The sequence below is a fragment of the Simochromis diagramma genome, unplaced genomic scaffold (genome assembly GCF_900408965.1).
Source record: "Simochromis diagramma unplaced genomic scaffold, fSimDia1.1 OVJJ01000483.1, whole genome shotgun sequence".
Classification (NCBI taxonomy): Eukaryota; Metazoa; Chordata; class Actinopteri; order Cichliformes; family Cichlidae; genus Simochromis; species Simochromis diagramma.
This window is the reverse complement of record NW_024386835.1, coordinates 1,120,228-1,132,790: the sequence shown is the minus strand read 5'-3', so window position 1 is coordinate 1,132,790 and position 12,563 is coordinate 1,120,228. Positions and strand designations below refer to the sequence as shown.

General features: G+C 39.7%; 1 protein-coding gene across 3 annotated transcripts in view; it reads right to left on the bottom strand.

The window, feature by feature from the left end:
- Positions 1-12,563, bottom strand: part of srgap3 (SLIT-ROBO Rho GTPase activating protein 3) — a 57,940-nt gene that overhangs the window by 29,134 nt on the left and 16,243 nt on the right. For all 3 annotated transcript variants that reach the window (XM_040028696.1, XM_040028697.1, XM_040028698.1), the window contains exons 2-3: positions 11,281-11,476; positions 1,939-2,101 (exon numbers count right to left, since the gene is read on the bottom strand). In XM_040028696.1, the coding sequence (XP_039884630.1) occupies positions 1,939-2,101; positions 11,281-11,476 (359 nt within the window). The remainder of the gene's footprint in view (positions 1-1,938; positions 2,102-11,280; positions 11,477-12,563) is intronic.

Genomic DNA, 12,563 nt, shown 5'->3' with positions numbered 1-12,563 from the left:
ATTTCAGCTAAAAACTGCAACACAATAACATACTAATAAGCAAACATGATGCTATGATGATGATTGCTAATGAACAAAACAAGTGGTTTGTCAAATACAGCAATGACTTTGAGCAGAAAAGATTATGTATCTCCTCATGTGCACAACTTTTCTTAGACACATTTTTTAACAGTGAAAACAGCTGACTCATTTTTTTCTGGTGTATGGAAGATAATGACTCAGCAACAGTCATTTCATATTTGAACAAAGCATCGTTTGCTGTCAGATCAATAACGGATGTATTTTGCTATAATGAAACCTTGCTGCACCAATGACAAAGCATAGCTGAACGCAAAAACACACAAACACACACAGTATTTTCATCACTTCAGACAGCAAGACACTGACTTACTTTCATTGTCTTATGGGGACCTGCTCCTGCCCTTCTCTTCTGGAGACTTACTGTTACCCTTGGCATAATTACTGCTTGCTTAACTCTAACCCTGAATCTAGACATAACTTTAACACATTTTGTTTGCCGGAGTTTATTTTTAGCTTATTTTCATACTGGGACCCCACAATATGCAATGTCCCCACAACATAGGTAAAAGAAGTACAAACACTCAACTTAAACCACATCCACCCACAGATCAGAGGCGTTCATTGATATATGAAAGGTAACCTTTTTTTGTCCACACCCTGGTCTGCTATGGTAACTGTGCTTGAAAAAACTTGCAAGCCATGAGTCACAAACTAACCTAATTATAATTATAAAAGAATCTCAAAAGAAAATGTTTCTGTAACAGTTCAACTTGATTATAAAGTACGCTCAGAAGAGGAAAATAAACACAGCCTTGGTAATAAAGAAGGGATTTGATGTTGCAGCTTTGTTTTTATCTGGATCACAAGCAATAAGTTCTTCTCAAACAATCATTGAACTGAATGTAATGAACTGGATACACCCTGAGAGGGCTCCAGCAGCTGGTGAACGGCATCTGTATGCATCAGTGGCTCTGAGGTGAGACAGACTGCAGCGTGTACTGCAGAGGCTTGGGGGATGAGGAAGGTTTCATTGAGTGAGTAAAAACTGTGATGCAATACACTGTAAGAGCTGTGGCGCTTACAGAGCCCTTTATAGTGAATGTACATTTTTAAAATCTTCCCTCAATAAAAGGCACGAAAAAAGAAGATTATTAATGTATTCTGTTTGAAATTAAAAGTGATGTAGAACAGAGAAGACAACAGGAAAATATTGCACTCTGTACATTCATACTTGCCACACCTTTTGTAATTATATTACCACTGACTATTAGCACATTCATCAGAACACACCCTTCTAACTCTGATCAGCCCATCAACAGTAGCATAACAAACTAATATTCATATAATATCAGAGATATTACCTGTAACAAAATTCCTATTTTATTTACTACTTGAAAAACTATTTGTAAAGTTTTTACAGATTACCTTTTGTCTTTGTTTGCCCTGTCTCACATTTAACCAAAGCTCATTTATTTTAGTATAAACATTCATGATTTTCTGCAGAAAACACAAACACACACACACACACACACACTCACACACACAAACAGAGCATCAGAATCAAACCTCATAAGCAGAGTTAAGTTCACTACAGGAAAGCCTGCAAGGTGAAAACAACCTTCTGGTGTTTGGATAGGGCCTCAGTCATTTCTAAAATGTGCTGACAGAGAGCCAGGTGTTGCTCACACTAGTACGAGCTGTAGATTCTTAGACCAGGGAGTCTCTGCTTGTCCCCCAAGCTACTTTTACTGCTCCGTAGGCCGTGCAAAACCTAGACATCTTACGAACTCCATGTACACTTAATGCACTTAATCAGCAAAATTAAAGCTTAAAGGCAGAGCGGAGGTTTGGCTGCATATTGAAATCTTTTCATTGGTAACAAAGTAGGAAAAAAATGAAGGAGATTGATGGTCTTACCTTTTTGAACAGGCGAATTACATCCTCGCTGATCTGGGCCAGGCGGACAATAACATTGTTGGTGTAGATGTCACTGAGGGTGGCATGGTCACGGCTCTCACGCCTCGTCTGGTTCAGCAACAGATACCAGCAGTTTACGGATGACAGCAAGTGCTGATCTTTCCTGGGACAATAAGAGACATAGAGGACTGTTAAAGAGCTTTTCAGAACAGAATCAGGTCTCACACAGGTGGTAACTATAAACTAAAAAAAAAAGTTTTGCTTCAAATGTTCAGATTTATTTAGTAAAATTATAGTTTAGACACACTAAGAACAGACACTTGTACCTAAAGCTATCCACAACTCAGAGCTAGCTATGGCTTATAATAAACTATTAAGTTCAATATAGACAACATGTTTATGGTTAGCTGGGGCCTCTCTGTGTAGAGTTTGCATGTTGTTGTGCATCTAAAACTGATGGGAATTTGGCTAAAGATTAACACAAAATTATTGTTAGGATACAAAATAATAATAATAAAGATTTTACCTAACTGAATGTCTTAATCCCTCTCACTATCACGTCCTTTTTGCTTTCCAAGACACTCCAAGCAATGCTATAGCTAGCAAGGCACCAAGTGGTTAAATTTATAATGCTCGTGACCATAGCGATCGAGAGAGCACAGGCCCTGATTGCTGCATAATCTGTTTAAACTGTCTTGGCCTCGGGTGCTTTTAAATCGCAAGACCAAGTCACATAGACACTGAACAACTGCACACACACACGCACAATCCCTTCAAACCCATACCCTTGTCTGGATTCAATCTGAGCATTAATCAATCAAGCAACCCTGAGGAAGAGACAAAGGGGGAGGGGTGGGGAGGGGGGTAAGAGCATAGAAGGGAGAGAACCAGAGCACAGCAGAGGATTGGGTTTCACTGTTGAGGGGAAGAAAAAGATGAGCAGCACTAACATCAAAGACATCCCCTTCAGAGAGCTTCCATAATGCTAATCGCATCTAATGAAGCTGATATCTTGCTACTCCAGAGTTCCTCCACCATTATTTCTTTACCTAACTCTGCCTCTAAACACACTTACAAGAGGCTGACAGGATACAAACAGCAGCACATCATCTTCATAACATCCTTGTGGAGCAGAAAATAGGATAGCATTTGAAGTAAACTTGATCTGTCCATTTACTGTGCACCCTGCCTCTTAGTGTTAAACTGAACATAGTGTATCCATGCACGTTATCCAAAAGGTAGGTCAGTTCATTTAAAACCACAAAAACTGAGTAGTAAAGATCCGATACAAGCCAAGTGTTAATCAACGTCACATTTCAGTCTTGATTGTAACAATTAAAAAGCAATAATACAATTATTCAGCAATTAACTAACTCTATTATAGTGATATGAACTCATTTGTAAGACTGTGTAAAGGACAAGTGGGACATAGTAAAACCCAACATTAGTAGGTCTAATAAAGACCATATTCTCTGTCATTCCTCTGGGATGACCTACTTTGACTGTCTCACCATCCCTCATTTTGTACCAGTTCTTCTTGACTGACCTATCTTCCCATAAGAGAAGCAGGTCCTTGGTGTATAATTGCTGTTTGTGGTTGAGAGGTTTAGGGAACAGGCACCTCTACTCACTGTTAATCCCTGAAAGTGGCCAGAGATGCTTCATCTCATCCCTAAGCACAACCAAGCTCCAATTTTAGTTCTTTTTATCCACCTCAGCTTTCCACCCAAGCACCGAACATTTCCTACAGGCATAAATCCCAGGCCCGCCTATGATGATTTAAAGCGGTAGTGGACCTTTGGTCTATAAGTATGGTTACTTTTTCCTTTAATATCTGTTTAACTTGACTGGAGCACCAGATTCATGTCACACTGAAATAAATAGCAATTTGCAGTTTACTCAACAGACTTTAAGCACACAGCTTATTAAAAAAAAAACCAAAAAGCTGTTTTCACATATAAACTCTGCAGAATATCGATAGACCCATGTTTTCTCACATATAGCAAATACTCACAAAATAGCCACGGCTAATATGCTATTCTATCCGTTACAAAGTTTGGTTGTGCAGTCCATGTGTGAAAACATCTGAAGAGATTAGTGCCTGTGAGTCAAGTTAATGTAACCATACATGGCCCAGTGTTATAATGCTCTGAGGATACTACCATGCCCAGCATACTGTTGCTTGTATGAGTAGGGCCGTGTCTATAGTTAGCTATTAAAAAGCCTGATGGTAGCACAGGCAGTAAAATTATTTTTCTGAGGTCCTTGTCAGGTATAACAATACTGTGCAAAAGCATGAAGCAACACTTCAGCTTTCTCAGCTTGTATTTAGCTTCCAAAGAACCAGACTTTCTTTTTAAAGTGGACTGAAGTATCACTTAAGTCCACCTAAAGGCACCTAAAGGCTTTCTTTGTATATTAATTGCTTTTTCACAGATTTTCAGTCCAATTCTTGTACCTGACCATTTTCAGAATAAAGTTTTATTTGTTAGTCTTCTTACCACTGACCTATGAATCCCAAAAAAATAAACTCAAGGGATGAACCAGTCTGAACTCTATATGTAACAAAAACTTAGCACAAAAACAGGTTTTAAATTGTATCTTTAAGCAGTTTGTTACTAGCAGCTTGTCATAAATATATCCTCTGTTACCATCTCTTCAGTTTAATTCACAAAAACATGCCAAAGATAACACAGTTCGACAGGCATAAGTTTTTTGCACAAATAAGGTGATTCCCAAAGAGTTTCTGGTTTCCTGCACACCAAAGCATGCTGGTGTGCAGAAGAAAACGTCTGGAAAGCGGGACAAAAGGCAGACAAAATAAAGCATCACTGTGGCATCCTGTCAATTCAGTATCAGTATCCCGAGAGAAACAGACAAGTGACTGCTATCAGTCATGGATTGGGCTCCCCAAAGCCATTCCATGACTAGTGATGACAGTTTGAACCAAAACTTTCAAGTTGGATTAATCACTTCGTAAGATCATAAGACCTGTTAATTTTCAGTACAATTCTTGTGTAATCTGGCAGATTATTCCCAATTTGCCTTCCTTAAGAATGGCTTCTGCAGGGCCTCAACATTATTGAAGCACCTTGTCAGAAAACACAACAAAAAGCAGCCAACATCCAAAGAAGAGCTTTGATTGCTTTTCAAGAACCCTGGAGAACTATTCCTGAAGACTGCTTAAAGAAATTACAAGAAAACTGTCTAAGAGAGATCAAACTATCTTAAAGAATAAAGCTGGTCGTACCAAATAGACTTTAAAGCTTGTCCCAACTCTTAAAACTCAGTTTTTTGCTTTATGTAACATCACTGCACCCAGTTCCAATGTCCTTCATTCACTGAGTTTTTTTAAAAAATGTAGAAGGATGTTTTTTGGTGTGTGAGTGCAGGGGAGGACTCTCAATTAAGGAATAAGAAGGCATGAAAATGGAAGGGCACAGATTTTTAATGTTGCGGCATAAAACCTTGGCAACAAGAAAAAGAAAGCGATAACGGACACAAGATCTCCTTGTTTTATCACTGGTGCCCTATTTTCACAGAAATTAGGAGCATAAGGTCAGTAATTAGGCCTGTGTGGGAGCAGAGCCTGTTAACTCTGTACTAAATGTAGCTCCTCCACTCTTTACAGTACTGAGACACAACCTTGTTCTGTACTGGTTCTACAGAGATATATCAGTCATAAAAGATATTCATTCCTCAATCTCTACGTTTTACCCGCTTCTTGCCAATTTCCTGTAGAAGGATGAATATCAAGTGAGAACTTGCAGGTTAATTAATCTTGAAGGCTTCAAAAGGTTTGATTTTGAATGGCTTCATGCCCTCTGTATTTATACAAGGAATATCATTAACATGCAGAAGAAGGCAAATGATGAGCCCTGACAGTCTCTAGAGAAACAAAGAGGAAGAGGAGGAGGAGGACGAGTGCAGCTTTTTGGCATCCTGTTATATTCGTCTCATTCAGCAAAGCCCTGTCTGCCTGTCTGCATAGTTTTAGACTCTGCTCCCCGTGTAATGCAGGTACATACACTGAGCATGATCTGTGAACAATTCAAAGAGAATGAAGAAGAAGATGAGACACAGTGTCAGTGGAAGTGAATGGAGAAACAAAAAAAGAGAGCGTGTTTGGAGAGTATAGCAATAATCCTCTGATTCAAGGATAAAATGATGGCAGGCTGTCTCCTTAATATACATACTCTGAACAAGTGAGTATTGTATAGAAGAGTGGCCGTGCTTTAGTCACGGTTGCTCTGAATGCCACCATCTAATCACCAAGAGCCTCTGATGTGTCTGAGCCAGGATTTCCAGAAGGAAGTGTGTATTTATCAAACCAGGACTCAGCTTTATAAAGGCCTTTAATCCGCTCCACACTGCTTGCCTGCTGCTTATCAATGAAACAGCCAAGGAAAAGAAGAAAGTGCCAAACAGCTTCAAAAGACAAGGGACACGTGGGCACATGCAGCTTGCTTTGCCATTTAAATTTTCTTTTGCCCCCATTTTTCAGCACAGCTTAAATATGCTACATCGCTGATTTGCACACCATTTACTTTGGGGGTTTTTTTTCGAGGAGACACACTGCCAGCACTTGATAATGCACAGCTGTACAGACAGATGGGGCAGAGGAGGGCAGAGCATGGGGCAGAGCATGGGGCAGTGCCTGCGAAGAGGACACGGGGCTTTGACAAGATCTGAAACGCAAACTGCAAAACAGCTACTCTATTGATCCGAACACCCTGATTTGCAAAAGCGTCACACCAACTGCTGTGCACTGACTACAAGAGATACAACTCAACCTTTTACTCTTTGAACCTCAGACCACCAGAGTAGCCATACTTATAAAAACCACTGGAACTAAAGTCATTGCTCTAGGCTGATGCTTGTCTGCCAAGCCTGCAAAGCACAATTAAAAAGGTTGTTGCACTCCTAAAATGAGACGAATCATAACTGAAGAGCATCATCATGTTTCGAGGCTTCTCAAAGAGAAGCTTGTTACGAGCACAGGCTGGATCAAAATGTGTAATGCTGAAACATGACAATATCCAGCTATACAGTTTCAAGTTGTGACATCTGAACCGTGACGTCCTTTGAATGAGCAAAGGTCATTACTAAAAGGAAAGCCTGATATACACAAAGATCTCAATAAAGACATCCGACTTTTTCCCCAGATTCCTCTCAAATCTAATGAGCATACACACAAACTTAGACACCGCTATAACCCCAGCTTCATCTCCACAGCAAGGTTGTTATCCATATTAGTGCTGCATGATTTGCCATCCTATCTATATCACAGACATACAATATCAATCCATCCTAATTTGATGGTTACTTTATAAAACCTGCTCATAATTTACTCGTAAACATCTGTCCCACAAATAAAATCAAGTCAGCTGTTGTCTCTAAGGATCCAATAAGCAGGGTTTTTGGACAGTCTCGGTCGTTGTGTCCTTGGGCAAGACACTTCACCCGTTGCCTACTGGTGGTGGTCAGAGGGCCCAGTGGCGCCAGTGTCCGGCAGCCTCGCCTCTGTCAGTGCGCCCCAGGGTGGCTGTGGCTACAATGTAGCTTGCCATCACCAGTGTGTGAATGTGTGTGTGAATGGGTGGATGAATGGATATGTAAAGCGCTTTGGGGTCCTTAGGGACTAGTAAAGCGCTATATAAATACAGGCCATTTCACTTTGTACAGAAAAGACATTAAAAGCGTTGCCCAATTTGACATCTATGCAGTTCTCTAGCATCTCAGAGTATTTCGTAAACAAAAATGCACATTGCACATGGTAAATAGAGTCCAAACACTTTAATAACAATACTGGAGGATGTGGGAGCACCCTGGTGAGAGAAAGAAAAGCACTTGCACCCTAACTGTAGCACAGAACACCTAAGTAACCTCTCAGTGTGTCTTTTCACTGAGTCAAATAGGGTAAAGCGCCAGAGCAAAATAATTCTCGGTTGGGTTGCTGCAGTGTAGCCTTAGCTGCAGTAGCTGTAAATCACAGTGGCATTCAGCTTGCTAATGAATCTGCACTGGAAGGGTTCAGCCAGCAGCTGTAGGCAGGGATCCAGGACATATGGAAGTCTGTCCTGGTCAGAATGACGCCATTTTACCGCTGTGTGTTGATGTCCACTAAGCTGCTTATGAAGCACCCCTTAGCAGTACAGCACAAGGTTTCCTGAGCATGGCTTCCTTTGCGATGAAAGATGGTCATCTAAGCGAGAGTGAAAACATTTTTTTTCCAAAAAAAAGTATAAGTGAAAGGCATAATGTACATTTCTGTGACTTTGATGTTGAATACTGCATGATTTGTGCCACCAAAGTGGGTTTTTTTTCTCTTTTTTAAAGAAAAACACAAGTGCTCTTCTTGCCCATTTGGTGTTTTAGTGGCTCCTCATTAACTTAACTACACTAAAGTAGTAGGAAAGGCTGACTGAAGGGTGTGTCACGGCTGATTACCAAGATTTGTGGTTGCCCGCCTGCAGACTGGGAGTTCAAGGAAGAAGGTGCGGTAATGTTATAAACCTTTTTGTGTCATTATCAAAAGCTTATGAACTCACTTTGGTTGATGAATGGGACAGTTTGAATTTACTGTGCCCTGATGTGTTTCTGTCTAACGCACACAAAAGTGTGTGTGGCCTGAGTGAACCTTACATCCTCCCCACCCACACTTCCTCCGTTAGTGGTTTGTGAGCGCATCAGTTCTTTCAGACAGAGTCCAGAGTATTCTCTAGCAGTTAGTCTAATAAGCTTTTAAAATGTCACGTCTGCTTAAATATAATTTTACTCTAGACCTGTTTATGTCTGTGCAGGAGATCTCTGCCCAGACACTGCACTGAAACACCTGTCGGCTCACCACAAGCAGAAAGCATAAGTAGACTGGATATCTCAGGATTATTCTTCTAACACTTGTCCATCACTGCATGGATCAGCTGTGGAGTCAAAAGGTTAAGCCACTGTCTCGAACTAGCAGTGCTGGTTTTTGTGAGGCTGTCTTCAGAGTAACATACACCCATTCATACACTCATACAGCTCAATTATGCAGCCAAATCCTCATCTGCTTTAGAAACACTGTACAATACTGCTAAAAAAAAGAACGCACACACTACATGGCCTTGTGTACACAGAGTTACGCAAAGTCTTCTGAAAATTAAAAACACTGGTTTTCTGGTTAAAAATTAAAAGTGGAAGTCAAGGCACAAACTTAATCATCTATCTGCAAATCTGAAGCGAGATTAATATATGTATTACTGTGTATTACATGTGACCCAATACGTTGACTTTTTTTTCAAACTTTCACACTTTCAGTGGGTTAAAAAACAGGAAATCATGTACTTTTTGCGCAATTACATTTTGGCTACCAAGACCAGTTATACTATCAAAACTGCTGCTTACATTTTAATGCATCAGCAACAAACAATAAATAATACATCACTAGCATAACCCTAACAGTTTTCACTTTATATAATCTGTTTAAACTTTAACTAGTGATTCTGCTATTAATTATAGACTTTTGCACTTAGTATGTCAAATACAGGATGTTTACACAATTCTCTCAAACAAGGTTTTCACACAAAAACAAAAAAAAGTCTGTTTTTTTGTTAGGCATCAAAATTAAAATCAGAGGTGGAGGGTTAGAATATATACTACATATGTTGGTGCAGATTTATGCCTCAGATCTGCTGGGTTAGTGCTCCCACTACCAAACTGAACAAAGCAAGATTAATATAAATATATTATTAGTAACCCACTGAGCTGACTTGTCACCTTTTTGCACTCACACTTTCAGAGGATAAAAAAAGCAAAACAGGAAATAGTTTTAGTGCAACTACATTGCAGCTACCAAGACCAGTTATATTATTCAAATGCTGCTTACACAGTAATGCATCAATGACATGCAATAAATAATACATCAAAGCATAACCCTACCAGTATTAACTGTGTGAAATCAGTACTTTACCTACTGATTCTGTTATTACTAATAGCCTGCTGCACTTAATGTGTCAAATGCAGGATATTTACACACCTCGAAAAGGTTTTGACACCTGAACAAAATAATCAGTTTTATTTTTAAGAATCAGGCAAAACACTAATATTTCTTTATCAACTTTTGAGAATTAAACAGACCTTCTTATGGAAATATTGGAAATCCATTTGTGTTGTTCCCATTTGCAAGAATCAGAAGCTAGAATTTGACTACATACTGCGTATGTCGGTGCAGATTTATGTCTGAGATCTGCTGCCAGATCACAGCTGGGTTAGTGCACCCATTACCAAACTGAACTAAGCTTGCCTGCTCGCCTGAGGTGCTTGATTTTGGGAGCGGCAGAACTCAATTTCATGCCCTGCGTGAGTCATGCACCAATGTGTTGTGGTAATCTCTGGCCAGACGATTCCTTATTTCCTCACTGGCATCCATTTCAGTATTTTCAGAACTTCAAATCTAAATAGGTCAAAGCTGCATGAGGTCTGATTTTGATCTGATGACATTTAGCGATATTTGCCTTTTTTGCTTTTGTACTTGGCTACAGGATTTATAATGTTCCCTCCTGTGACCCGTCTTTAAAAAACACTGGCAGTCACCAGTGCCTCCACTCCTAGTAGATGCATCTATGGTATTGATTTGAAAATCCTAGGTGACTTTTAAAAAAGTTAACCTCTGATCTTGAAGTCATGTTCACTGGGATTCAAACTCATAGATGGTATGGTGATATCAATTTAAAACTCCTACATCGCCTTGTTCTCATATTATCACAAACTCTGGTGTCCGCCTGCCCACCCAGCCAATGGGGTAACAACAATACACAACCAGGGTAAAAATGTAATGGCTTTTAATTTATTGCTACTCAGCACATTTATGCACATTTAATTTACATTTTTGATAAAAAGTTAGAAAGCTAAGTTCTCATTTATAGTGGCAAGAGTGAACTGCATGTAGTATGTCCATCATTCAAGAGTTGAAACCTAATGAACTGAGCAGTCATTGTGAAGCTAGAATAATCTGACCTTTGAAGCTGTCATAAAGGCGAAGATTGTAATAAGAGACATTCCCTGACAGCACGTAAACAAATGGGAGCATTCTGTTATATAATGCTGCAATGTGATTAGCATCAAGGAAGGAAGTGTTTAGTGAGGAGAAAAAGTGACTTGACCTTCATATGATAAAGGAAATAAAGCAAGTAGGTCATGAAATTCCATTTAAATTCAAACCTAACAAGAAGCCAAAAACTTAGACAACATTAAGGAAAGAAAATATGACAGTGCACCTGCTTCCAATCAACAACACACAAAGACTCCAATGCACAGAAGAATATACATTAAACAGTACCAGCTATAAATGCTTCAACTCACTTAAACTGTTGGTGTTCTCTGGAGCTGCGGATCTTTGAGGAGAACCTCTCAGCCAGTTTCTCCAAGCTGCGGGAGTATTCCAGTTCAATCTCTGCTTTGCGACGGAAGAACTCCTGCAGATCCTGCAGGAGCTGGATACGTGATTCAGACTGTTGCTCCAGGCATTTAAACTGCTCCACCAGCTGGTTACGGATCTCTGTACAAGAAAACACCAAACAAAAAGGAGTTTCATTGACTTTTTACACACAAAATTAAGGCACAGTAATGTGAAAAATAAGATGTTCATATGACTCTAGGCAGTACTGTAAAAAACTAAGTGAACCATTACTGCTTCCATAGGAATTAATAGAGTAAGTAAACGATGCTGATTAACTGATTATCAGCAGGAGTAACCACCTCTATAAATAATACGTTTTGGCAGTTTGTTGGTCTGGAGCATTGAGGTGTGAGTTAACACAATCTTCCCCAGAGTGGGTGTGCCAAGAAATTCACCCTAATGTCAGACAGTGCAGTGCTCAAAGAAACTGAGGAAACTAAGCGCTATATCTCATACTCTACAGACCTCAGTTAGCATGCTAAATGTTAGCATGCTAACATTTCCTGACAATACCTTTAGAGGAAGATTAAACAAGTATGTCTTGTTTATAAGGGTTTCCAGGAGAAAGCCTCTTCTCTCTAAAAAGGACATGACAGTATAGCTTTGGTTTACAAAGTAGCATCTGAACAAACCACGGGATTTCTGGAACAATCTCCTTTGGGCAGACCAGACTAAAGTGGAGGAGTTTGGCCATAATGTGCAGCTGGACATCTGGTGAAAACCAATCACAGCACATTCGCACAAACACCTCAAACCACCCCTTGAGCACAGTGGTGGAAGGGGGATAAGTTGGGTTTGTTTTGCAGCCACAGGACCTGGGCACCATACAAACACGTCAACCACAAACTCCTCTGTACACCAAAATATTCTCCATCTAAACATGAGGCCTGTCTGATAGCTACAGCTTGGCTAAAACTAGGTTATTTTCCAGAACATCAACCTCAAGAAGAGAGAAAGATTGCAAACCTCAATGGACAGAAGCAACACTTTACTAAAGGAGACTGGGTGAAAATTCCTCCATAACGATGTGAGAGACTGATAAAGTACATTTATTTGTTGATGCTAAATCGGTTCTACACCTTTAGTAAATAATGAATTGTACTAAGTTTTGACAGGACTCTTTGCAGTCTTTTTCTCCTTATTGTATATGTTGAATGACTGTTTTTAAAATTATCCATCTCCACTT